This window comes from Mesoplodon densirostris, chromosome 11, assembly GCF_025265405.1.
Source record: "Mesoplodon densirostris isolate mMesDen1 chromosome 11, mMesDen1 primary haplotype, whole genome shotgun sequence".
Lineage (NCBI taxonomy): Eukaryota > Metazoa > Chordata > Mammalia > Artiodactyla > Ziphiidae > Mesoplodon > Mesoplodon densirostris.
Window position 1 is genome coordinate 2,474,507 of NC_082671.1, and position 25,600 is coordinate 2,500,106.

A 25,600-nucleotide genomic window follows, 5' to 3' on the forward strand; every position below is an offset into this window, starting at 1 on the left:
GAAGAAAAGAGATCAGCGTCTCTCGTGGTGTGTACTGACCCTTTCAAGAAAAATGGACTGAGCGCCAGGCACTGTGTGCCCCAGGTCCGGGCGAGAACGCTGGTTATCAGGATCCACACGTGAAGGAGGAGACAGGCGGTAACCGAAGCAAATCCTGGGGGACAGCCAGTGACCTGCCTCTGCCCGGAAAGACGCAGCAGGGAAGGCGGAGACTCCGGGACAGGGAAAAGGCGACCTGAGGCCCCAGAGGGCGTGAGGGCGAGGGCTGCGGGTGTCCAGGAAGAGCATCCAGCGGGGCAGGTGCCGTCCCTGCGAGCAGGGACACCGAGTCACGGAGGTGGCGGGGCTGAGGCCTGACCTCCTGAGGCCTCTTGCCTTTGGCTTTTCTTCTGAAAGAAGAGTCCACTGGAGAGCACTGAGTCTCAAGGTGACGGGACCACCGGCCGCTGCGTGGAGAGCAGATGGCGAAGGTCAGAGGTGAGAGCGGACAGAGAGGATCCAGGCCGCAGGGGAAGGTGGGCGGGGGTGCGCAGGTCAGAGCCAGGACAGGGAGGCTGTAGGCACCAGGTGTGAGGGCTGGCAACGTGGTAAACTGCGCCTGTGGGAGGAACAGGGCTGGAAGAGACTGGCGGCGGGGGTGGGGGGGGTGGGCGGCGGCAATGCTCGGATCCCTGCCCTCAGGACCCCGTCAGTGAATGAGGTTATTAGCACTGGTTTGCAGGGCTCCTGCCCAAGGGCCTTCATCATCCCCGACACCAGCAAAGGGACTGAGCATCTGCCAACTGCAGGCCCGGGCCTGGAGGTGGGGAGAGGAGGTGGCCGGCGCCAGGACTGGAGCCTTAGGAGCCCGAAGGCCAGGAGATTAGTGTCCCGGCTGTTCTTCCAGACACTTGCTAAGCTGTGGAGAGGACGTGTTTAATTCCAGCTGCAGGAAACAACGGGCCCCATGGAAAACGCTTACTCTGTCGGAATCCAGACACACATAATTGAGAGTCTTGCAGTCGTATCAGTTTGTGAAACTAAATTACTCGTTTATAAATTGTGGTTCACTGGCCACTGGAACAGAGGTACATAGAAGCAGCCAGAAAAACCAAGGGCACCCCGATCCCAGGGCCAGTGGAGTCGCAGGTGCTCCTCCACCAGACGACGGGCCCATGTCCCCACGGCCTGGCATCTCCCTCGAGCCGTGAAGGCAAGGTTTGTGGGTGGTGAATGGCTTGTCAACAGTCAGCAGAAAGAAAACCGGCAGCCAGGGCTGCCCTGGAGTCACGTCCCACAGATGCTCAGCCCAGGGCGACCGAGGCCCGAGTGACTGCCGCTCTGCCAGAGCTTGCTGGGTGCCTGCCGTGTGCAGGGGGGACTCAGCGGAGAACAAAAGCAGTGCCCCCCCCACGCCCCAGGCAAGGGCAATTCTTCCAGAAAGCAGGCCTGAGGCACCGTGCTACCTGACCCAGGGGATCAGTGTGCACTGCAGGGCCCAGGCCGCCCGGGTGTGGACGCCTCCCTCACGAGAATCTTTCACCCCTTTGACTTGCGAGGCCCCCCAGCCTCCTGGGACCTCTGTCGCTGGATCCCAGTGCACCAGGACACCCCTCCCTCCACATACCGCCTGTCTGAGCTGCCCGGCTCCCCCATCAGCATCCTCCCCACCTTCTGGTCATTCCCTGCCACTCAACACCCAAACCCCCAGCCCCCGGCGGCCTCTCCCTCCCGTCCCCAAAGCCAAGCAGTCTTTGCCTTCACGCTTCCTCCGAAAAATAGGGCCACGCACGTGCTGGGCTGGGACTCGAAGAGAAACTGGGTCAGTGATGAGAAACCTTTATGGCAACTTGAGTAACATCATGTTTTAGAATCTATCAATAAGGATGTATGCTTTTATTTTTTTAATTCTATTTTTCTAGCAACCCATTTTTGCTGTATTTCACAAAATTACTGGTCCACAGTAGGCGGGGGGGAAACGAGCCCCTCTTTACGGGTAGAAATGCTGCCCAGATGCCAGCTCCCGGCCTCCGCATGGTGCCCAACGTGCTGCTCGCAGGACCCTGCCCCTGCCCGGGGTCTGCCTTATTGCACCCCCGCACCCTGCCCCCCTGGAGCCCCGCATTCACTGTCTCCGATGGGACGGAGGTCCTCTGGGCCTCTGCTCCCCGCATCGGCCCTTTCAGCTGCTCCAACCGTGGCCTCTGTGGGCCCACCTGACGCCCAGGTACAGGCCCAGCCCAGGGCTCCAGCCAGAGTCCGCGGCTGGCATCCCATCCAGATGCTTGGTCTTGGGGAGTGGCCCGAGCCCCATCCTGTGCCCCCTCCCCCAGCCCTTGGCTCCCCAAGCATGCAGGGCCCTGACCACCCACTCCAGGCCTCCAGGATTGGAGCCCAACGCCGCAGCCCGCAGGGCACTGCACTTCCGCGTGCATACAGCGCCAGTGCAGCAAAGGAGACGAGGCCGTGCCGCAGCCTCCTGTTTGCCAGAAGCGGCTCCTTTCCTCCTCACTCTAAGCTCGACATGGACAGGCACCCACCTTCAGCCAGAGCTTCTGCCTCTCTGCTCCCTCGATGGAGGCCAGATCCCCACCCGCTGCGGGACGACTGCTTTGCGAGACTCCCGCTTGCCTACAGCAGCCCCTTCACCCCGAGCCATCTCCTCTCCTGTTTCTCCCAACAGGTGGGCTTGAACGAAGCCCCAGAGGCTACTACTCGGGGATGGGCAGCCCCACCTCCCCAGGGGCCTGGAGGTCAGGGAGGAGGACAAGCAGCTCCGGCCTGCAGGCCTGTTTCGGTGTTGTGCTGGCCTCTCCGCACAGATACCTTCTGTCCATTTAGGGGGAGAGGGCGCTGCAGGCTGGTTTGCAAGGTCCCTGCACTTTCAAGAACATCACAGCTGAACTGGGAACTCAGTGCTACCCTAAGGATTCTTCCAGCTCAGGGGCCGGGGAACTTTAAGAAGGAATGTGATGGTCTTAAAGACCAGCTTCCTGAGCGGTCAGGCTGTGGGTCCGGACGCAGGGGACCTTGTTGCCCAAGTCAGCACCCCCCGCTTTAGCCAAGTGATCTCACTCAGTGCGTTTCGTCTCCACGTCACAGCCTTGCTGAGGACCACGCAGGGCAGCGGGGCAGAGTGGGCTTTGCAGTCAGGCTGCTTTTGAGCTGTATGATCTCCTCCTGTTTACCACTCACTAGCTGTGTGACCTTAAGCAAGTTACTTAACTTCTCTGTGCCTGTTTCCTCAACTATGAGACATACTCCGACGCAGAGAACCTGGCACAGCACCTGGCACATACGAGGCGTCCACTTAATGATACTGTCCCTCCCTTTCCTGGTGGCAGTGGATGCTGACACAGGCTGTGAAGTTGGGCCCAGAGGGCACAGGCCAAAGACATTACAATAACCCAGGAAGATGCAGAAGTGGAACCTGCAGTGGGAGGGAAGGGATGTGATGCTTTCTGCTAAGCAGCAGCGTGGTCAGATGCCACGTGTGAACCCCCAACCAGCAGGAGGGGCATCAGGAGGGCTGCGGCGGTGAGGACACGGGGCAGAGAGAAAAGCCTGGCTGTTGGGATGAGTCTACAGCATCGCCACAGAAGAGACACCATCGCACACCAGCTAGGGTGCTACACACAGAGCCGGAGCTGCTGGCTGGGCCTGGCGCCCTGAGGGTGGGAACGTCAAGTGGTGCCGCATCCGTGGGAAACAGGATGGCAGCCCCGCAAGAAGTTAAAACCTGAGTTACCTTATGACCCAGCAATTTCACCCCTGGGTGTGCACCCAGATTTGAAAGCAGAGTCTCGGACATGTAACTGTGCAGCCATGTTCACGGCAGCATTATTCACAGTAGCCAGAAAGGGGAACAACCCAAACACCCATCGACGGCTGGTGCATAAACACAATGTCGTCCATTCACACAGTGGTGTGTCACTTGGACTGAGAAGGACGAGGTTTCTGACACCCACTATGACACGGATGCCCCGTGACGGCACCGAGCGCAGTGAAATAAGCCAGACACAGAAGCACAGATGCTGCACGATCGCACTTATCCAAGGAAACTGGACCAGTCAAGATCACAGACAGAGCACTAAAAGTGGTAATACCAAGGGCGGGGGGGTTAGTGTTCAATGGGGACAGAGTTTCAGTTTGGGATAAAAAACGTCCGGGTGGGGCTTCCCTGGTGGCGCAGTTGTTGAGAGTCCGCCTGCCAAGGCAGGCGACGTGGGTTCATGCCCCGGTCCGGGAAGATCTCACATGCCGCGGAGCGGCTGGGCCCGTGAGCCATGGCCGCTGAGCCTGCGCGTCCGGAGCCTGTGCTCCGCAACGGGAGAGGCCACAACAGTGAGAGGCCCGCGTACCGCAAAAAAAAAAAAGACGTCCGGGTGGCCTAGTGGTTGCATGATGATGTGAGCATGCTCAGTGCAACTGCAGCATGCACTTACCAAGGGTTAAAACGGTAAGATTTATGCATATTTTACAATAAGAAGCAAAACAAAGAGCTGAGTAATGAAAGCCGTAAATTACATTTAAACATGAATGGGGGGCACTGGGGACCGGAGGAAGGTGTCCACATTAATGTGAATTACAGTAAAATTGTGAAGAAGGAGTTTTATAAACAAACAATAGACAAGGTGTAGGAAATAAAGTCTGGAAATAAAATTTCAAATTGTTTACTAATTGAAAAATTTAAAACACTGGCAAATGAAAAATTACAAAACAGCAGCAGGACACATGGGTGTCACAGTCCGACAGGAATTTGCAAAGGGTGTCGGCGTCTCAGAATTGATGGAAGTGCCAGTCGGCTGCAGTGACAACTGAGGTTACAGGTAAAAGTCTGGTCCTCTCGAGGAGGCGTCCGGAGGAGAGGGGGTGGGCGTGGGGTGAGACGGGGCTGTGGGACAGGCCTGGGCCGTTCCGGGAGGGGCTGATGCACTGCCAGGGGCCACGGAGGAGGAGCGGAGGGCCGTGAAGTGGGTGCGGCCAAGGCAGCAGCTCAGTCCCCGCCTCCAGGAAGGGAAGGGGGAGCCAGATGCCGGGAGGAAAATGCCAGGAGAAGAGCTGGGATGAGTTGGGATGAAGGTAAAGAGAGGAGACTGGGGCAACGTTTATGGGGAGGGCACCCAGGGGAGGAGATGGGTGTGGTCAGAGGACTTGCGGGGGGTGGGGTGGGGGGTGGGGCGAGGACAGTCCGGCCCCAGGGACCTCGGGGCACCCCAACCCAGGGTCCAGGGGCTGACCTTAAGGAGCCCTCACAGGATTCCTGTGCACACCGAAACTGCAAGTTCTGGAGAGTGGTTTGTAATGCTGACGGTACAAAGGTCACCAGGAGAGCTCTGAAAAACCCCGATGCCAAGGCTGCGCCCCAGACCAGGGAAAACCTCTGTGGGGAGGGCCCAGGCATCTGATTTTTTTAAAGTCCAGGTTTTTAAACCCCTAATGGGTGGCCTAGAATGGCAACCATTGGTCTAGGGCATTGCAAAGCCCAACATAAGATCACTAAAATTTGCTGAATCAATCACAACAGCAGCGGCGGGAGACGCCATGGGGAGTAAACGAATGGACGGCAGAAATGACTGGACAGCAGGTCTGCTGGGTTTAGACCCCAAAGCATCCACCAGTCCAAGGGTGAGACTGAAGCAGAGACAGGCGAACAAGGGCAGGTGTCAGGAGGGCGGGGCAGGACTCGTCAGCCCTGAAGCCTTGCACACTCCACACTCCGCCTCAGGCCCACAGGCGCTGAGGCCCAGCTCGCTGTGATTCCTCAGGTCTGGGACAGGAAGCCGGAATCCGCACTTCTAACAAAGCCCCGGGCGGTGCTGCAGCCCAGAGCCACACTGGAGCCCCCTCCCTAGGCCACAGGACAGACACACAGGACTCCTCCCAAGGCCAGCTCCAGCCCTGCGCCTTGGGGATCTGTTTTCTGCACTGTGTCACCGTCACAGCAGTTCGGGCTGGCCGGGAGCAGAGCCCCGGTGACAGGGGAGGAGGGGCTCCAGCCAGAACAGGGCTCAGAGGAGGACGAGCGGAACCGGCCTGAGAGGGCCTGAAACCCTGCGCCGGCATCTCTCCCCACCCACCAAGGCAGCTCAGCACCGCGTTCTGCTCAGATGTTGCTCTCGTCCAGCCTTTCTGCCCTGATTTTCTCCCTTTACTGTGAAGTCTGCAGACAAAGCCGTATTTTTCCTTCTGTCTTGTTAGTTAGTACACGAGCACCAGGCACACAGAAGGGATTTAATAAATACTTACTGAGAAGGTGACTGCGAGTTAGTCTGTTTTCATCTTAGTTCCTGGGGCTGGGCCATGTCCTTGCCTTCCTCCTGCCGACTCAGTTCCTCCTCAAAGCAAAAGCTGTGGACACGCTCCAAGGGACCGACTGCAAGGCTCTAAAAAATAACAGCCAGCCTTAACTGGCCAAAACAGCTCCGCCGTCTGGCCACTTGCTGTCCGGAACGAGGTGCAGACCCAAGCAGCCAGGAGCGGGCAGTGCTTTTCCAAGTTGGAAGACTTCTCAAAGGCACCTGAACTGGTACCCACATCAGGGATGCAGAGACGGTGGTGCTTCAGAAAACAACAGCCAAATCTGGAGACTTTCCAGCTGCCTCCTTGGCTAGTATTTCACCGTCCATCTTTCACCCAAGATTTTTGCTAGAATTACCTAAGGAAACTAAAGGAGTGAACCCTGGTAGCAGAAGGGGAACAAAAACAGGTGCACAGATGTTCCCCTTTTAAAAACCCAAAGGAAAACCATGAGGCCAGGAGACAGATCTCCAGGATGCAGGTGGGGGAGGGGACAGGGTGGGCTGCAGCAGCCTGGACACTCAGCCCAGAGGCATTTCTCCCAAAGTCCTTTCCACAAAGTTTCAGGGTGAAGGTCGCCTCCAAGGGCCTGACCCTGGGTTAATCTCACCCTGGAGGTGCCACTTGTTTATAAAATTAAGACATCTTTCCTCCCAATGACAGGCAGGAATAGGTTTAGAGACAAAAGCCATTACTGTCTAACAAGACCTCTGGATGTTTCCAAATGTCAAAATGGAAAGTTCTGTCAGAATTTTGAGACTAACCTGCATTGATCACTCATGGCTGGCTTCCTTCCTTTTCCCTAAATCTTCCCCACCAGCTTTCTTTTCATACTCCAATCTAAAGCAAGCACGGGTATCAGATATGGTACCCCTGGGGCTTAACAAGTATAAATGTCAAACAATGACTCTGTAAACAGGGATAGATTAACACAATCTGATGGACCAGGTTTTGAAACAGTTGACCAGTGGAAGTGGAAGACACTTCGTTTTGGTTCCAAGGAGATAAATCTGGGAAACAACCTAAGGGCATTCAGCTAAGAGCTAAGTTCCTACTAAAAAGTCAATCTCTGGCTAAAACTGTCAGAACATTCTGGCCTTCCTTTGGCGAGGAATTCATGTCATAGTAGGAGGGGTTCCAGTTGGGAATCCAAAAGTTAGAAATCAAACTTTACACGTATTCATACGAGCACACACAGGTCCACACATCAAGATGCAAAGGGGGCCAGGCCAGGGTCCTGGCCACCTGCCCCCGGCCCCGCCCAGGCTGAGGGGACTGAGAGTCAAGAGAGACAAACACTCCGACTGGCAACACATCAAATTCAGGGTTTACTAACAACTTCCACTTTAAAGTTCATTTTTCTGTGTTTCAAAAAACATATGGAAATGCAACTACTCAACTAGAAAATGTGATTGACATAGTATTTTACAGGAAAAATGTTTTGTATGGGGGACTGACTGCACTGTGAACACAGTTCTTAAAAAGGACAAGGACTGAAGTCTCAAAAATACATACCAATATATCAATGGGGATAATCTGACAACAAACAGGGACTTCCCTGGTGGTGCAGTGGTTAAGAATCTGCCTGCCAATGCAGGGGACATGGGTTCAAGCCCTGGTCCGGGAAGATCCCACATGCCGCGGAGCAGCTAAGCCCACGAGCCACAACTACTGAAGCCCGTGAGCCTGGAGCCTGTGCTCCACCAAGAGAAGCCACCACGATGAGAAGCCCACGCACTGCAACGAAGAGCAGCCCCTGCTCGCCGCAACTAGAGAAAGCCCGCGTGCAGCACCAAAGACCCAATGCAGCCATAAATAAATAAATAAATAAATAAAATACCTTAAAAAAAAAAAAACAGCTGGAGGTTACGAAGGTCATGGCCCAGAAAGTGATAAACCTGAGGGGGAACAGATCTGGAAACTGGGACTATTTGTGGTAGCATTTCTACTGAAAGGTATTACTTACAAGGATAAAACAGGCCAGGAATTTTTGTGACCTAAGACTCCAGCTAACTGATAATAGGCAGCTCCTCTTCATCTCTCCTCCCCCTCCCCCAAACAACCCCCAGGAACTGGGAAGGAAAACTAAATTGGGAGGGAGGAGAGCACGGCCTAGTCTCCAAGCCCAGGTCCCCAAGCCCCGGCACCCAGTGCACACTTCACTTACGGGCGGGCCTGGTTTGGGTGAGGCGCTGTCTGTGCAAGCGCCTGGGCTGGTGAGGGTGGCCCCGGGCTGGGCGCAGAAGGCGGGGCCCACAGGCCTGGCGGGGAAGAGTGCGGGATCCCAGACGCCGCCTGGACCCACCAGCCAGCTTCGTTACTGCTCAGCTTCCCTGCAGAGCCCCCGTCACCGGTGCGGGGCCCACCCCGTCCCCACCCCATGCGTGGCCCGCGGGGACCATGTGGGCTGAGATGGGGCTGCCTTTTTAGGTGACAGCCCTGGGGCCTAATTCAAACCTCTGTCCTGATGGGGAGCTTGCCCCGATGATGAAAGTGACACAGGACACACACAACTCACACGTATCACCTTGCTATTTTAAGAATGTACTTTATACAAAATAACCAGTTTATATGGAAATAAATCTACAGACCTCCAAGGATCAAAAAGCTTTTAAAAAAGTTTTTAAAAAATTATCCAGCACACAGTATAGAACTAACTACTGAGGTAAGTGTGGCTCTCAGCGAAACAGGGAATCAGCAGACCAGACAAAATATACACAATATAAAAATAAATAGCATTCCCCTTTCCAGTACTGGCCAGGAAAGCTCGCAGGCTTCTGCAACAGGGGAGCCGGGCATGAGCCCCAGCTGGGGAGGGGGGGCAGCGTTCAGTAACTCACTCCCAAACCCACCTACCCTTTTCAAAACCACAGGACAGTCAGCTGGTTTGAGGCGTTTCTCCATCAGGCCCCAGGGCAGAAGGAGGGAGAGACCAGTGGGCAGGCAGCCCGCTGACGGACTGCTCGGCGAGGGCCTGTGAAGCAGTGGGCACGAGGAGCAGCCAGCCTCACACGAGAGGACGCAGGGCAGGGAAGGCCCGTGTCCTGGGAGAGTCCAGTCACGGGCTCAGCCCCTGGCTGGGGACCCCGCACCCCGGCAGCCGTGGCCCGACAGCCCCAACTCCCACACGACCCGATGTCTGAGGTGGGCATCCCAGTCCTTCAGCTGGACTCTGAGCGCCCTGGAGGCCGCCGTTCTGTGACGGTCCCTGCCTCGGGGCGATTGGGTTAGGGTTTCACGGGAAATTTCAAACCAGGACTTGAGAGCAGTGTGTAGCTGTAGATTGGAACTTCCTTTAAAAAGTGAGAAAAAAGCTCAGCCCAGGTGACGCTGGCTGTCCTGGACAGCACGCAGCCCACTCCCGGACCCGGCAGGAACTAAGACAAGTGATGACCCAGCAGATAACCCGCGCGACAGAGACCTGGACGCCCAGTCACAAGAACACTGCCAGGCTCTGTGGGCCAGGCTGGCTGAGGGCCGAAGGCTTTCAAGCAACATGAAAATTTTCCTGTTCAGAGGCACCCGGGGCCCCAGGTAGGGCGTCCTGCTGACAACAGGCTAGTGTGTCCCCTACCCCTACCCCCTGCAAGGGAGAGGGGGCAGCAGCTTTAGTTTCACTTTTAAAAGGTGGTTTGAGAAAAGTGTTATGAACAGGAGCCTGTGTGCCTGTCCTTACTTAGTCTTCTTATGTTTTTACTGTAATAAACTTTAGCCAAGAGCTAATTTTAAATGGACAGACTCTGAGGGGAAAAAAACCCCAGGCCAGACACCTTCCAAAAGGCTCTACCTTTCTCTCTGGATCTTTTATTTCCCTGGGTCCTGGGGAGACAGTTTCTAACCAAGGTCAGCGGTGGACGTGAAGTCCTCCCGGCCCCTGACAGGCAGCAGTGGTCCCGGGGAAGGCCCCTCTGGGACCTCCTCCCAGGCCGCGTTCCAGCTGGGAGGAGCGCAGGGGCCCGGCCGGGGACGGCCCTACCGGCCAAGGGATGCAGCAGGCTCACCACAGCAAGCACGTGGGGCTCCACTCCCTCCGCACCCCCACAGTGTCCACTCACCCAGAAGGGAGGCTCCTGTCCTGTCCACAGCTCCTGGGGCAGCGGGTGATGGGGGAGGGGCTGCGGCGGGGGGAGCAGGGCGACCCGAGGCTCCGAGGCCCCGAGGCCCCCAGGCGGAAGGAGAGGGCAGAATCGCTATGGTCCCTCCTGGCCCTGCCCCGGGCTGGTTCGGCTCAAGGCAAGGGTGTCCACAGCCTCGCACCCGAAGCAGCTTCAAGGCCGGCAGGGAGAAGGCTCTGGGCCCAGACCAGCTGCACAAAGCTGCGGTCTCCCCTCCCGGCTGGCGCACAGACACGCGGGGAAGCAGAGTGTCCTGGGCACGGTCCTTCACAGCTCGGGGGCCAACCTGGACCTGCCCGCAACCCTACCCCATCCTTCCCGAGGGGCGACACTGACCTCCCCACCCTGAACCACATCACACCAGTGACAGGGTTCTAACAAGAACCAGGATCCAATAAGAACACAGCCCCCAAACTCACTCCATCTAAAAGCACGCCAAATTTTAGTCTGGTAAGGAAAAATTCACGTTTCTGTGCAGAGTGTCTGGGAGGCGTCCGCGTTCCCAGCGCTCAACCTGCCCAAGCCTCATGAGCCCCGCAGGTCAGCATTCACGTGTTTGGAGCTGGTGCCTGGGTTCCATGTGGACAACAGGGATGTTTCCAACTTGTTTCTTTTCCTACTGAAAGCGCAGGTTTATTCCAGCTTCATCAAGGACGCTAGGACTGGAGGCAAGGTTCTCTTGGCCTCTCACACAGTTGAATTTATAAGAAACAAGTGCAAATCAACCAACCAGTGTTTTATGGAAGCCTTTCTACTATCCCAAAGGCATGCTTAAAAAATACACTATTCTTTACAGAAACCTGTAACTTGAGGGCATCTTCCTTAGTTGTTGTTTTTTCTTTTTTCCTTTGTGGGATATTCAAAAGTTTAAAACGTATGAGTCCTAACTTTGGTGGCATCTCAGCTAAAATCAAAGAATGCTAATAAACAGGGAGAATCCAGTGTCGTTGGCTTCTAAAACTGTAATAAAGTAACTTAATACTGTAAAACTGTTTCCTATCACAGACAGACAAGTGATTTCAAGAACTTGTTCTTGATAGCTATTTTAAATCACCATGACTTATTTTACTATGATTCACATAAAATGAATAAAAACTATATATACTGAAATATTCCTAAATTCAAGCTGTAAATCTATAGAATACATTTTCCTATTAAAAACTGTGCAGCTTCTTTATTGATACTAAACATATACAAACCTGAGTAGTCACTGCCACAAACTGTGATTCGTGCCAGGAAGCTTGTGGCGTCTTCTAGACCACAGTCCCGGCAGGGCTGTGACGGGGACGGGTCACCTCACCTTCTAACGAGCAAATGCCCCTGATATTGGTTTACAACTACCTGGCGGGGCAGCTGGCCAACCAGGAGGGGTGCTGCTGTGCTGGACCAGGACCTGGGCGCCAGGCCAGGGGGCTGCCCCTCAGGCTGACAGGAAGAGCCCGTTAGAGGAAACACGGCGGCCTTGCCTGCCCTCTCCTCCAGCTCCCAAATGTGAGTGGGCCAGGGCTGTAAACAGAGGAGGGTAAGCAGGGCTGCGGGCCCACCGGCCAGACTCCACCCCCACCACCCGCCCTGCAGGCTTTATGAACAATACATTCACCACCAACGACAGAAATCATCTTAAAGGCAACATGAAAACTCTGTAAACTGGACCCAGCTCCAAACACATCCAACACAAGTAGTCCCTTCCCCAAACTTATACCTGAGTGCAGCTGCCATGACAGCCCACCAGCACCGCCCCCCCAGGTCAGGATGATCTTCCCTGAACCAGAGTCTCAGGGTCTGGAAAAGCCACCAGAGTCCAGCCCATCTGGTCTCCACTCTCGCCCAGGACCTCGCGAGCAGGTGCGTCGGTAAGAAGGGGCGTCCAGGCTCTGGGACGCAGGAAGTGATGCCAATGATGGGAGAGGGGGGCGGGGCCGCGCCCCCTCCTCCCCGTTCTCCACCCTCGTCATATGCAGCTTTCTGTTTCCCTGGGGCTTGTCTCCTCCTTGGACTAGCTCTGAGGGAAGCAAAATAAAGACAATTTAAACAAAATTAACATGTGTTAACCGTTAAATAAGGAGGAACTTAAGCCGAGGAACTGCACGCACAAGCATTCCTCTCCATCTGGGGAAACAGCCTGATTTGGCTCCATCAGCCAGTTCTGCCAGAGTGCGGGCTCCGAATCCTGGAATGCCCGACTCACAGCTCAGCCCTGTAGCGGCCGAGGACTCCTGCCTCCAGGGAAGCTGGGTCGGGCCAGGGGAGAGAGAGCCCGCACGGGCAGCTCCGGGCACGGCGCCCAGCACCGTGGACCAGCCTCTCCCAGATGAAGTAGGTGAGGAGGGTAAAACAGACAAGGGATCGTATCCAAGAAATGCTGGCAGCCAGTCTGGGAAAAGGAAGTTTAAATAATCCCCTAACAGCTGGTGCCGTAAGAATAGGAAAAAGGGACTCGCCAGTACGGGAGGGAAGCTGCTTCCGAGGCCCCGTCAGCTGGAGTGCTTGGGCCGGGCCCTCCCCGGCCGCCCACAGGACACAAAGCCCTTTCCGGGGGACAGTCCCTGCATCGACGGCAACAAACTTAAGTCCTTACTTCCTGCCGCCTGGAAGAATAAGAAGAGCTCTGACATTTCATCACTCTGACCTGATCGAGAGGAAGCGTTGGGGGCTCATGTAGTGGCAGCCCCTCCTGCGGCGCGGCTGGCGCCGGCGTCTTTGGGAACGAGGGCCGGGACTGGGCCGGGTGCATCTGCAGCCTAGAGACGTAAGTAAGGGACGGTTAAGAATGAGCAAAGACAGACTCGGTGCAAAGGAAAAAACCTTTCATTGTGAGAAGTCTCACACAGAGCCTGCCTTGACTACCCAGGGGATCAACACTGGACACTGACACAGGTGCTGCCAGGTGTGGCGGGTGAGAGACGCCCGACACCACCTGTGCAGGACTCCTGACAGAGGTGTTCAATGTGACTCTGAACATGAGGAAACAATGAGAAGAATGCAGGGTCTGGGGCACTCTGACAGCAGAACTGGCCTCCGGTCTTTGAAAAACAAAGAAAGCAAAGCCAATGTTGTAAATTAAGAGACTACGCAGGCACAGCAACCAAACGTAGATCCATGAGCCTCGAATGGATCCTGAATGGGGAAAAAAATCAAAAAGAAACAGAGCTACAAGGACACTCTGCGGACAACCGAAGAAATCAAACAAGGCCTCCATCAGACCAGCTGAGGTAACGGCCTGGGGCTGTGCTCCGGGAGGGCAAAGACATGAAACACTACAGGTGTTCAGAGAGGTATAAACAAATGCAGGCAGGTCGGCTGAGGTTGGCCTGGGAGGGGCACTCGGGTACTTTAGGTAGAAGATGCTGGTTTTATGGTGAGGCTTTTTCAAGACTTGATTTGAAAACTTCCTGGATGACAGATTACCTGGGTGGGTCTATTAGAATTCTCATGGGGACAGTCATGTGACTTGCCCTAGTTCTGGATAAACCTAGTTTTTTCATTCAGTGTTAGAGGAAGAAAGGAGAGCCAAGGAGTAAGCCCGGGACACCACCTGTGACCGCCCACCCCAGGTCTGAGACCCCTTCACCCGGGTGAGAGCCTCTGTCTACAGCTCCCAAACGCTGGCCATCAGGTGTCCAAAATCTAACTGCACCGTCACTTAAATGCCAATTCTCGTTCACGAGGGAAAAAGCCACCACAGACAAGACTGGACTCCAAAGCTAGCGCCTTCCCAGTAAGTCCCTAGCACCCACGACCCACACGCCCTTCCCGCGCCCAGACCCCGCACACCACCTTCGTTCCCAAGGCCGTCTTTCTTTGTAAAACTACCACCTACTCTTTTTCTCCCCAGAAAACAGCACTCTGTGCAGCCTTACCCGGGTGGCCTGTACACCTCCTGGAGAGGCACCCTCACCCCACTTCCAGGGCCCATCTGCTCCATCATCACAGCCTGGAAGCGGCCCAGGCCCTCTTCTGGGTAGCGGTAGAGGGGGCACTCGGGGGACAGGCCATTGGGCTGGGCCACCAGTGGGCGGTGAGGCGGGTGAGCAGCCGTGGGGGAGGAGTAAGCCCTGGGCTGGAAATGCCCGGCCGGCCTCTGCGACGGGTACGGAGGCCCCGCGTGCAGCATCACTCCGTGCGGGGGGAAAGCAGACGAACCGAAGCCCACCCCCGAGCTCAGCGGCGCAGGAGGCGTTCCGTACAGATACTCGCTGGCTGACAGTGAACTCTGCCGCTTGGTAGCTGCATTGTGGTTGTCCAGATCTAAAAATTCTTTGGGACTCTCTGGCCTCTCCATAGACTCATCCTGCTTCTCCTCTGGGCCGGGATTCTGCCCGTCAGCTGTCTTGGCGACCACGGCGTCCACCCGCGTGGGGGAAGTTAAGGCAGCGCTCAGTGCCTCGCAGCCCTGCAGCCCGGCCCCAGCGCTCTTGTCGAGGAAGAGGGGCCTGGCAGGGGCAGGCTGAGCCGGTGGGGGCCCGCTCGGGCTTCCCGGGGCAGGGAGGTGTCTCTGCCAGTCTGAAAAGCCCTGTGGACACGAGTAATAAGGAGTCCGCGAGTAGTGATGGTACGAAGGCTGGGGTGGCGGCTGGTAGGGGTACCTCATTCCCTGATGGGGGCGGTACCGGGGGAAGACTCCAGAATGAGGGTCGTGGGACGGAAACGCCCGAGGGGGAAAAGGCTGAGGGTGCGGGGTTGAGGGCTTGCCCCCCATCACGGGGCCCACAGCCTGCAGGCCTGGGCCGACGTGATACCGTGTGGTGGAGCCGGGGTACTCCAGGCCAGGCGCGTACAGAGGGGGGCAGGCAGGCTCGGCAGGCGGCATGGCCTCCGGTGGCGCCCTGCCCTTGCCCTCAGACCCACACGGAGAGGCTTCCACCCTCAGTCCATTTTCAGGCAGCGCCCCCGGGTCAGCTAGGGCGCACCCCTGGGCGGCTGGGCCTGCGAAGCCACTCCCCGAGAGCCAGGTGCCCCTGCCCGTGCTCACTGGGCAGCTGTCTCCAGGCTCTGAGGACTCGCGCCTAAGCTCTGGGCCATCCGAATCCCTTCCCTGGGGCGAGCTCCGCCTGGCACAGTCGGCCTGCAGCGGGGGCATGGGGTGAGGTAGCTGCTTGAGGAACGCCCCCTCCAAAGCACCAACACTGGCTGGTTTCTCCTCGAGCCCAGGCAAGGGATCTGCTGCAAGAAAAATGGAGACAAAGTTGCACCTCGGGAGCTGAAACCCCAGCATACGACGGGCAGTCAGAGAATGTGGACATGGGGCCCCCGTGGCGACACCCTGATTCCCCCAACCCAGACCAGGGCTAAGGCTCTGCAGCCCCTGCAAGGTCTGCCAGAGGCCTCGCAATCCCTTCCGCACTAGCAAGGGGGTGCGATCCGGGTGCCCGACTCCAAGGACGTGTGTGTGAAAGAGGACGGAGGGTGCACCGGCGCTGGAACTGCAGGCCTGGTTGGGAGGCTGTAACCCTGACAGCGAGAAGGGGGGGCCCGGCACGAGGACACCAGGAAGGCCGGAACCCAACCTCTGCCATCAGGACACCCGCTGCAAGGGAGTAGGGGCTAGGTTCTGTTCCCCACCACACACTCAGTCATTCACACAAAACGGGTCTCAATCAGTATTTGCTGAATGAAAGTACACGTCTTGTCTGGACATCTTGAAAACAAGATGCCGAGGGTGTTAACACTCAGAAGGCATCTTCGGCACATTACGGAAATTGAGTAACAATCAGACTAAATTACTAGACTCAAAGGCTTAATTACAAACGCAGAATTCTTTCCCTTGTTGTGGTTAGCCATAAACACGTCTTATTATTATGATCTCTGAGGTAGGGCAGAGTTGCCCAGAGGTGGTCACAGTACGATTCTGGTGAGAGCTTAAGGACAAGATCAAGAATTCATGACTTTTAAGATCAACTAGGATCGCAGGCTCCTGATGAACTAACGCTGGCTTTAAAGATCAAAGGTACAAGCTATACAATGATAATGAAAATGTGCACTTTTCATCATTCAGTCAACATAAAACATGGCAACATCGCACACAAAAACAAACAATAAACAAGTGGGACCTAATGAAACTTACAAACTTCTGTACAGCAAAGGAAACCATAAACAAAACGAAAAGACAACCTATGGATTGGGAGAAAATACTTGCAAATTATGCGACCAACAAGGGCTCAATTTCCAAATATACAAACAGCTCATACAACTCAACATAAAGACAAACCAATCAAAAAATGGGTACAAGACATAAATAAACATTTCTCCAATGAAGACATACACATGGTCAACAGGCACATGAAAAGATGCTCATCATCACTAATCATTAGAGAAATGCAAATCCAAACTACAACGAGGTATCACCTCACACTAGTCCAAATGGCCATCATTAAAGAGGTCTACCAATAATAAATGTTGGACAGGATGTGGGGAAAAGAGAACCCTCCTACACTGTTGGTGGGAATGTAAATTGATGCAGCCACTATGGAGAACGGAATGAAGGTTCCTTAAAAAACTAAAAATAAAGTTAACGTATGATCCTGCAATCCCACTCCTGGGCATATATCTGGAGGAAACCATAGTTCGAAAAGACACATGCACCCCAATGTTCACTGCAGCACTATTTACAATAGCCCGGTCATGGAAGCAACCTAAATGTCCATCAACAGATGAACGGCTAAAGAAGATGTGGTACATATACACAATGGAATACTACTCAGCCATAAAAAGAATGAAATAATGGCATTTGCAGCAACATGGATGGACCTAGAGATTGTCACACTAAGTCAGAGAAAGACAAATACCACATGATATCACTTATATGTGGAACCTAAAATACGACACAAATAACCTTATCTACGAAACAATCACAGGCATAGAGAACAGATGTGGCTGCCAAGCAGGAGGGGAAGTGGGGGATGGATGGGTCGGGAGTTTGGGATTACCAGATGCAAATTATTACATACAGGACAGATGAACAACAAGGTCCTACTGTAGAGCACAGAGAACTATATTCTATATCCTGTGATAAACCATCATGGGAAAGAATGTATTTACATGTGTAACTGAATCACTGCTGCTGAACAGCAGAAATGAATACAACACTGTAAATCAACTACACTTCATTAAGGTAATAAAATGCAAACAAAACAAACAAAATCCATGGCAACACAGACAGACTGCTCCAAGGTTTGGTCCTGGGACTTTCCCTCCAAAGCTCTGAATTCCGGACACGTCTGAAATCATTACTGGAAAATTTTGCTGAAGCTGGTATTCACGGAACGGGGCTTTCCTCCAAAGAAACACTAAATGGAAGTTTGAGTTCTAGGTCCACCCCCAACTTTACATGGAACCGTCATCATATCTTGCAGAAGTCCAGGTGTCCCCCACTCTCTCACATGCAACACAGGCTAGACGTCTATCCCGGAAACAAGCATTAATCACACAAAGGAGTCCTGTCGCCTTTCTCCTGCAGTTTTAGGTTTACTCTCTTAAATGGCATTTTTGAGAAACCCCTTCAAGATTTGCTGGTCTCACTAACTACTCTTCATTCTCAGCAGGCACAGATATGCACGCGAGGAGAGAAGAATGGAGAGAACTGGACCTTAAGTAAAATGCTGGAAATGTATTTCCCATGGGTAACTTTCAGGACAGCAATTTTTAAGTGGGGCTGGATAATGCAGGGGTTGAGGACACGAACGCTGGACCCGGTGCGTCTGGTTCAAATCCCAGGACCCACCCAACCACCCTGTCCCCAGAACTAGATGAAGGCAAATAACCATCTTCGTGCCTTGGAATTTCTATCTATAAAAACGAGGATGATAACAGCTCCCTGAAAGGCTTGCTCTGAGAATTCCGAGGGTCAGTATGGGTAAAAGTCTCAAAAAGAGTGCCTGGTACAGTAAGCACTGCACCTGTGCAGTGATGATCATCACAGAAATCCTTCTGGACCATCACTGGCTCAACCCAGCGTAACTAAAGAACAAGAGGCTGGAGGCGAGCCTACATTTTGCACAACAGTCTGTGTTAAAAGGTGACTCATCTGTGCTGTGAGGAGCTTCAGCGCACGTCCTGAACTGAAGTGTCGGCTCAGCCATTTCACGAGGAACTCCGGTCTGAAGGGCCGGTGGCAAGGCAGCTGCACGGGGCCCGCTATGCGCAAGTGAAACAGACTAATAAGCACAAAGGGGAAAAAAGGTGGATGGGCTAGGTGTGAAGTGAGATTGCCAGATTTATCTCCTGTCCAGGTGAAATGTGGATCCCCTCTAGCAACAGGAGGTGTAAAGAGAGAGGACCTTCAAGATGGCAGAGGAGTAAGACATGGAGATCACCTTCCTCTCCACAAATACATCAAAAAATACATCTAAGTGTGGAACAACTTGTGCAGAATAACTACTGAATGCGGGCAGAAGACGTCAGACTTCCCAAAAGCCGTGTGGCTGACAGGGTCTTGGTGCTCTGGCCAGCTGTCAGGCCTGAGCCTCTGAGGTGGGAGAGCCAGGTTCAGGACACTGGACCACCAGACCTCCCGGCCCCAAGTAGTATCCACTGGCAAGAGCTCTCCCAGAGATCTCCATCTCAACGCTAAGACCCAGCTCCACTCAACAACCAAAAAGCTCCAGTGCTGGACACCCCCTACCAAACAACTAGCAAGACAGGAACACAACCCCACCCATTAGCAGAGAGGCTGCCTAAGATCATAATAAGGTCGCAGACACCCCAAAACACACCACCGGACGCAGTCCTGCCCACCAGAAAACAAGATCCACCCTCAACCACCAAAACACAGGCACCAGTCCCCTCAACCAGGAAGCCTACACAACCCACCGAACCAACCTCACCCACTGGGAGAAGATACCAAAAACAACGGAAACTACGAAACTGCAGCCCGCAAAAAGGGGACCCCAAACACAATAAGTTAAGCAAAATGAGAAGACAGAGAAATATGCAGCAGATGAAGGAGCAAAGTAAAAACCCACCAGACCAAACAAATGAAGAGGAAATAGCCAGTCTACCTGAAAAGGAATTCAGAGTAATGACAGTAAACATGATCCAAAATCTTGGAACTGGAATGGAGAATATACAAGAAACATTTAACAAGGACCTAGAAGAACTAAAGAGCAAACAAACAGTGATGAACAGCACAATAAATGAAATTAAAAATTCTCTAGAAGGAATCAATAGCAGAATAACTGAGGCACAAGAACGGATAAGTGACCTAGAAGATAAAATAGTGGAAATAACTACCAAAGAGCAGAATAAAGAAAAAAGAATGAAAAGAATTGAGGACAGTCTCAGAGACCTCTGGGACAACATTAAACGCACCAACATTCGAATTATAGGGGTCCCAGAAGAAGAGAAAAAGGGACTGAGAAAATATTTGAAGAGATTATAGTTGAAAACTTCCCTAATATGGGAAAGGAAATAGTCAATCAAGTCCAGGAAGCTCAGAGAGTCCCACACAGGATAAATCCAAGGAGAAACATGCCAAGACACATATTAATCAAACTATCAAAAATTAAATATGAAGAAAAAAATACTGAAAGCAGCAAGGGAAAAGCAACAAATAACATACAAGGGAATCCTCATAAGGTTAACAGCTGATCTTACAGCAGAAAGTCTGCAAGCCAGAAGGGAGTGGAAGGGCACATTTAAAGGGATGAAAGGGAAAAACCTACAACCAAGATTACTATACCCAGCAAGGATCTCATTCAGATTCGATGGAGAAATTAAAACCTTTGTGGACAAGCAAAAGCTAAGAGAATGCAGCACCACCAAACCAGCTTTACAACAAATGCTAAAGGAACTTCTCTAGGCAGGAAACACAAGAAAAGAAAAAGACCTGCAATAACAAGCCCAAAACAATTAAGAAAATGGTAATAGGAACATACATATTAATAATCACCTTAAATGTAAATGGACTAAATGCGCCAACCAAAAGACACAAACTGGCAGAATGGACACAAAAACAAGACCTGTGTATAAGCTGTCTACAAAAGACCCACTTCAGACCTAGGGACACATACAGACTGAAAGTGAGGGGATGGAAAAAGATATTCCATGCAAATGGAAATCAAAAGAAAGCTGGAGCAACAATTCTCATATCAGACAAAATACTCTTTAAAATAGAGACTACAAGAGACAAAGAAGGACACTACATAATGATCAAGGGATCAATCCAAGAAGAAGATATAACAATTGTAAGTTTTATGTACCCAACATAGGAGCACCTCAATACATAAGGCAAATGCTAACAGCCATAAAAGGGGAAACTGACAGTAATACAATCATAGTAGGGGACTTTTTAACACCCCACTATCACCTAATAAGGAAACACAAGCTTTAAACGACACATTAAACAAGATGGACTTAATTGCTATTTATAGGACACTTCATCCAAAAACAACAGAATACAGTTTCTGCTCAAGTGCTCATGGAACATTCTCCAGGATAGATCATATCTTGCGACACAAATCAAGCCTCAGTAAGCTTAAGAAAACTGAAATCACATCACGCATCTTTTCCGACCACAACTCTATGAGACTAGATATCAATTACAGGAAAAAACCTGTAAAATATACAAACACAAACACACGGAGGCTAAACAATATGCTACTAAATAACCAAGAGATCAATGAAGAAATCAAAGAGGAAATCAAAAAATATCCAGAAACAAATGACAATGAAAACACGACGACCCAAACCCTATGGGACGCAGCAAAAGCAGTTGTAAGAGGGAAGTTTAGAGCAATACAATCCTACCTCAAGAAACAAGAAAAATCTCAAATAAACAACCTAACCTTACACCTAAAGCAATCAGAGAAAGAAGAACAAAAAAACCCCAAAGTTAGCAGAAGGAAAGAAATCATAAAGCTCAGATCAGAAATAAATGAAAAAGAAATGAAGGAAACGATAGCAAAGATCAATAAAACTAGAAGCTGGTTCTTTGAGAAGATAAACAAAATTGATAAACCATTAGCCAGACTCATCAAGAAAAAAAGGAAGAACACTCAAATCAATAGAATTAGAAATGAAAATGGAGAAGTAACAACTGTCACTGCAGAAATACAAAGGATCATGAGAGATTACTGCAAGCAACTATATGCCAATAAAATGGACAACCTGGAAGAAGTGGACAAATTCTTAGAAAAGCACAACCTTCCGAGACTGAACCAGAAAGAAACAGAAAATGTAAACAGACCAATCACAAGCACTGAAATTGAAACTGTGACTAAAAATCTTCCATCAAAGAAAAGCCCAGGACCACATGGCTTCACAGGTGAATTCTATCAAACATTCAGAGAAGAGCTAACACCTATTCTTATCAAACTCTTCCTAAATACAGCAGACGGAGGAACACTCCCAAACTCATTTTACAAGGCCACCATCACCCTGATACCAAAACCAGACAAAGATGTCACAAAAAAAGAAAACTACAGGCCAGAATCTCTGATGAACATAGCTGCAAAAGTCCTCAACAAAATACTAGCAAACAGAATCCAACAACACATTAAAAGGATCATACACCATGATCAAGTGGGGTTTCTCCCAGGAATGCAAGGATTCTTCAGTATATGCAAATCAATCAGTGGGATACACTATATTAACAAATTGAAGGATAAAAGCCATATGATCAGAAAAAGATGCAGAAAAAGCTTTTGACAAAATTCAACACCCATTTATGATAAAAACTCTCCAGAAAGTAGGCATAGAGGGAACTTACCTCAACATAATAAAGGCCATATATGACAAACCCACAGCCATCATAGTCCTCAATGGTGAAAAACTGAAACCATTTCCTCTAAGGTCAGGAACAAGACAAGGTTGTCCACTCTCACCATTACTGAACATAGTTTTGGAAGTTTTAGCCACAACAATCAGAGAAGAAAAAGAAATAAATGGAACCCAAATCGGAAAAAAAGTAAAACCGTCACTGTCTGCAAATGACATGACACTATACACAGAAAACCCTAAAGATGCTACCAGAAAACTACTACAGCTAATCAATGAATCTAGTAAAGTAGCAGGATACAAAATTAATGCACAGAAATCTCTTGTATCCCTATACACTAATGATGAAAAATCTGACAGAGAAATTAAGGAAACACTTTCATTTATCACTGCAACAAAAAGAATAAAATACCTAGGAATAAACCTACCTAAGGAGACAAAACACCTTATGAAAGAAATTATGGATGATACAAACAGATGGAGAGATATACCATGTTCTTGGACTGGAAGAATCAACATTGTGAAAATGACTATACTACCCAAAGCAATCTACAGATTCAATGCAATCCCTAGCAAACTACCAATGGCATTTTTCACACAACTAGAACAAAAAATTTCACAATTTGTAAGGAAGCACAAAAGGGCCCGAACAGCCAAAGCAATCTTGTGAAAGAAAAACGGAGCTGGAGGAATCAGGCTTCCTGACTTCAGACTATTCTACAAAGCTACAGTAATCAAGACAGTATGGCACTGGCACAAAAACAGAAAGATAGATCAATGGAACAGGAAAGCCCAGAGATAAACCTACATACCTATGGCTAACTCATGTATGACAAAGGAGCTAAGGATATACAATGGAGAAAAGATAGTCTCTTCAGTAAGTGGTGCTGGGAAAACTGGAAAGCTACACGTAAAAGAATGAAATTAGAACACTCCATACCACCATACACAAAAATAAACTCAAAATGGATTAGAGATCTAAATTTTAGACCAGACACTATATAAAACTCTTAGAGGAAACCACAGGCAGAACACTCTTATGACATAAATCACACAAGATCCTTTTTGACTCACCTCCTAGAGAAATGGAAATAAAAACAAAAATAAACAAATGGGACCTAATGAAACTTCAAAGCTTTTGCACTGCAAAGGAAACCATAAACAAGACGAAAAGACAACCCTCAGAATAGGAGAAACTATTTACAAATGAAGCAACTGACAAAGGATTAATCTCCAAAATATACAAGCCAGCTCAATATCAAAAAAACAAACAACCCAACCCAAAAATGGGCAGAAGACCTAAATAGACATTTCTCCAAAGAAGATATACAGATTGCTAATAAACACATGAAAGGTGCTCAACATCACTAATCACTTGAGAAATACACATCAAAACTATAATGAGTATCACCTCACACCAGTCAGAGTGGCCATCATCAAAAAAATCTACAAACAATAAATGCTGGAGAGGGTGTGGAGAAAAGGGAACCCTCCTGCACTGTTGTTGGGAACGTAAAGTGATACAGCCACTAGGGAGAAGAGTAGGGAGGTTCCTTAAAAAACTAAAAACAGAACTACCATACAACCCAGCAATCCCACTGCTGGGCATATACCCTGAGAAAACCCTAATTCAAAAACAGTCACGTACCACAATCTTCACTGCAGCACTGTTTACAATAGCCAGCACATGGAAGCAACCTAAGCGTTCATCCACAGATGAATGGATAAAGAAGATGTGGCACATATATATACAGTGGAATGTTACTCAGCCATAAAAAGAAACGAAATTGAGTTATTTGTAGTAAAGTGGATGTACCTAGAGTCTGTCATACAGAGTGAAGTAAGTCAGAAAGAGAAAAACAAATACTGTATGCTAACACATATATATGGACTCTTAAAAAAAAAAAAGGTTCTGAAGAACCTAGGGGCAGGACAGGAACGAAGACACAGACATAGAGAATGGACTTGAGGACACGGGGAGGGGGAAGGGGAAGCTGGGACGAAGTGAGAGAATGGCATGGACATATATACACTACCAAATTTAAAACAGATAGCTAGTGGGAAGCAGCCGCATAGCACAGGGAGATCAGCTCGGTGCTTGTGTCCACCTAGAGGGGTGGGATAGGGAGGTTGGGAGGGGGACGCAAGAGAGAGGGGATATTGGGACGTATGTATATGTATAGCTGATTTACTCTGTTATACAGCAGAAACTAACACACCATTGTAAAGCAATTATACTCCAATAAAGATGTTTAAAAAAAAAAAAAAAGGTGAGTCCTTAATTAACAGCTTAGAGAGCCAAAGGGCAGATGAAGGTGAGGCTGGGAATTACCTCGGCCGTTCTCAGGCTCCAGTGTTTCCCTGCTGTCCTGTGTCCGCCCATGGTCCCCCAAGGCAGGCTTGGGGGCCGCCACGCCCACTGGGGGGAAAGGGCCAGGCACGGGGGGCGGCACGGGCTGGCGGGGGCGGTAAGGCATGCCTGGCGGGCACCCCCGCGAGGAGAGCTGCTGCATGGCGAGCATCTCTGGGCTGTCCAGCATCGAGTCCCCACCCTGCATTCCCCGCAGGGCCTGGGCCGGTGCTCCAAAGAAAGAACCTTGCGTTGGTGCTGGAGGGGGCTGGAACCGATGTCCGCCAGGTTTACAGGGTGGTCGCATGTACCCCGAAGAAGGAACTCCGTGAGGTAGGAAGCCTGATTGTTCTGGCCACTGGTTTGGGGGGAGGGGTGCTCTCATCACTCGGGAATCTATCATGTGACCCAGAGTGCGAGGCTGGTGAGAGGGTCCTGGCCCCATGGGGGGCTTCTCATCTGGCCCCAAGGGTCCTGGATTTGTAGCACCGTGATTCCCATTCCAGACTGCAGAGTGTACTCGACTCAGGTACTTGTAGGATCGGTACATGTGGCTGGGAGGGATTTCTGAACTCTCAGGAAAGGCTGGGGGTCGGGCCGGAGCCCCCCCGTGCCTGGGAGGGATAAAGCCCGGCTGGAAATGAGCTGGGGTATACACAGTCCCCTCCTGGCTGGGGCCGCTCATCTGCCCGAGCAGTGAGGGTCCAGGACGCGATCCCATGTCAGCAAGGGGCGCTAGCCCCCCGCACACTGGCTTCTCGTCAGGGGGGCCTCGGTGGTGGTTAATTCCAGCTGGAGGCTGGTGACAAGAAAAGAGAAGATGTGCTTACCACAAGGTAATGGGAAATTACAAGTCCAATTTAACCTGGGGAGAGACTGTATTTCTGAAACGCACCTTTGCACCTGTGCATGCTGAGCCGTTTGCTTACCTGCACTGCTAAAGGCTGGGGCTGCTGTCCAGGCCCACCGGGGTGTGGATCTGGTGCTCCAGAGGAGACACGGATGGTGGCAGGATCCGCCCCTCGGAGAGGACAAAACGTTGCCTGTCCTGCTGGCCTCTGGAGGGCATGGAGCAAAGGCAAGAAGAAGAAGAGAAGAGGCACACCCTTCGCATCCGGAAGACGAATGTCCTGCTGGAGGACAA

General features: G+C 51.4%; 1 protein-coding gene across 1 annotated transcript in view; it reads right to left on the reverse strand.

The window, feature by feature from the left end:
• Nucleotides 1–8,921: 8,921 nt before the first annotated feature.
• Nucleotides 8,922–25,600, reverse strand: part of LOC132499268 (chromatin remodeling regulator CECR2) — a 160,470-nt gene continuing 143,791 nt past the window's right edge. Inside the window, exons 14-18 of the mRNA XM_060113759.1 lie at nt 25,386–25,514; nt 24,439–25,255; nt 14,255–15,557; nt 13,024–13,135; nt 8,922–12,396 (exon numbers count right to left, since the gene is read on the reverse strand). Of these exons, the coding sequence (XP_059969742.1) occupies nt 12,391–12,396; nt 13,024–13,135; nt 14,255–15,557; nt 24,439–25,255; nt 25,386–25,514 (2,367 nt within the window). The 3' untranslated portion in view covers nt 8,922–12,390. The remainder of the gene's footprint in view (nt 12,397–13,023; nt 13,136–14,254; nt 15,558–24,438; nt 25,256–25,385; nt 25,515–25,600) is intronic.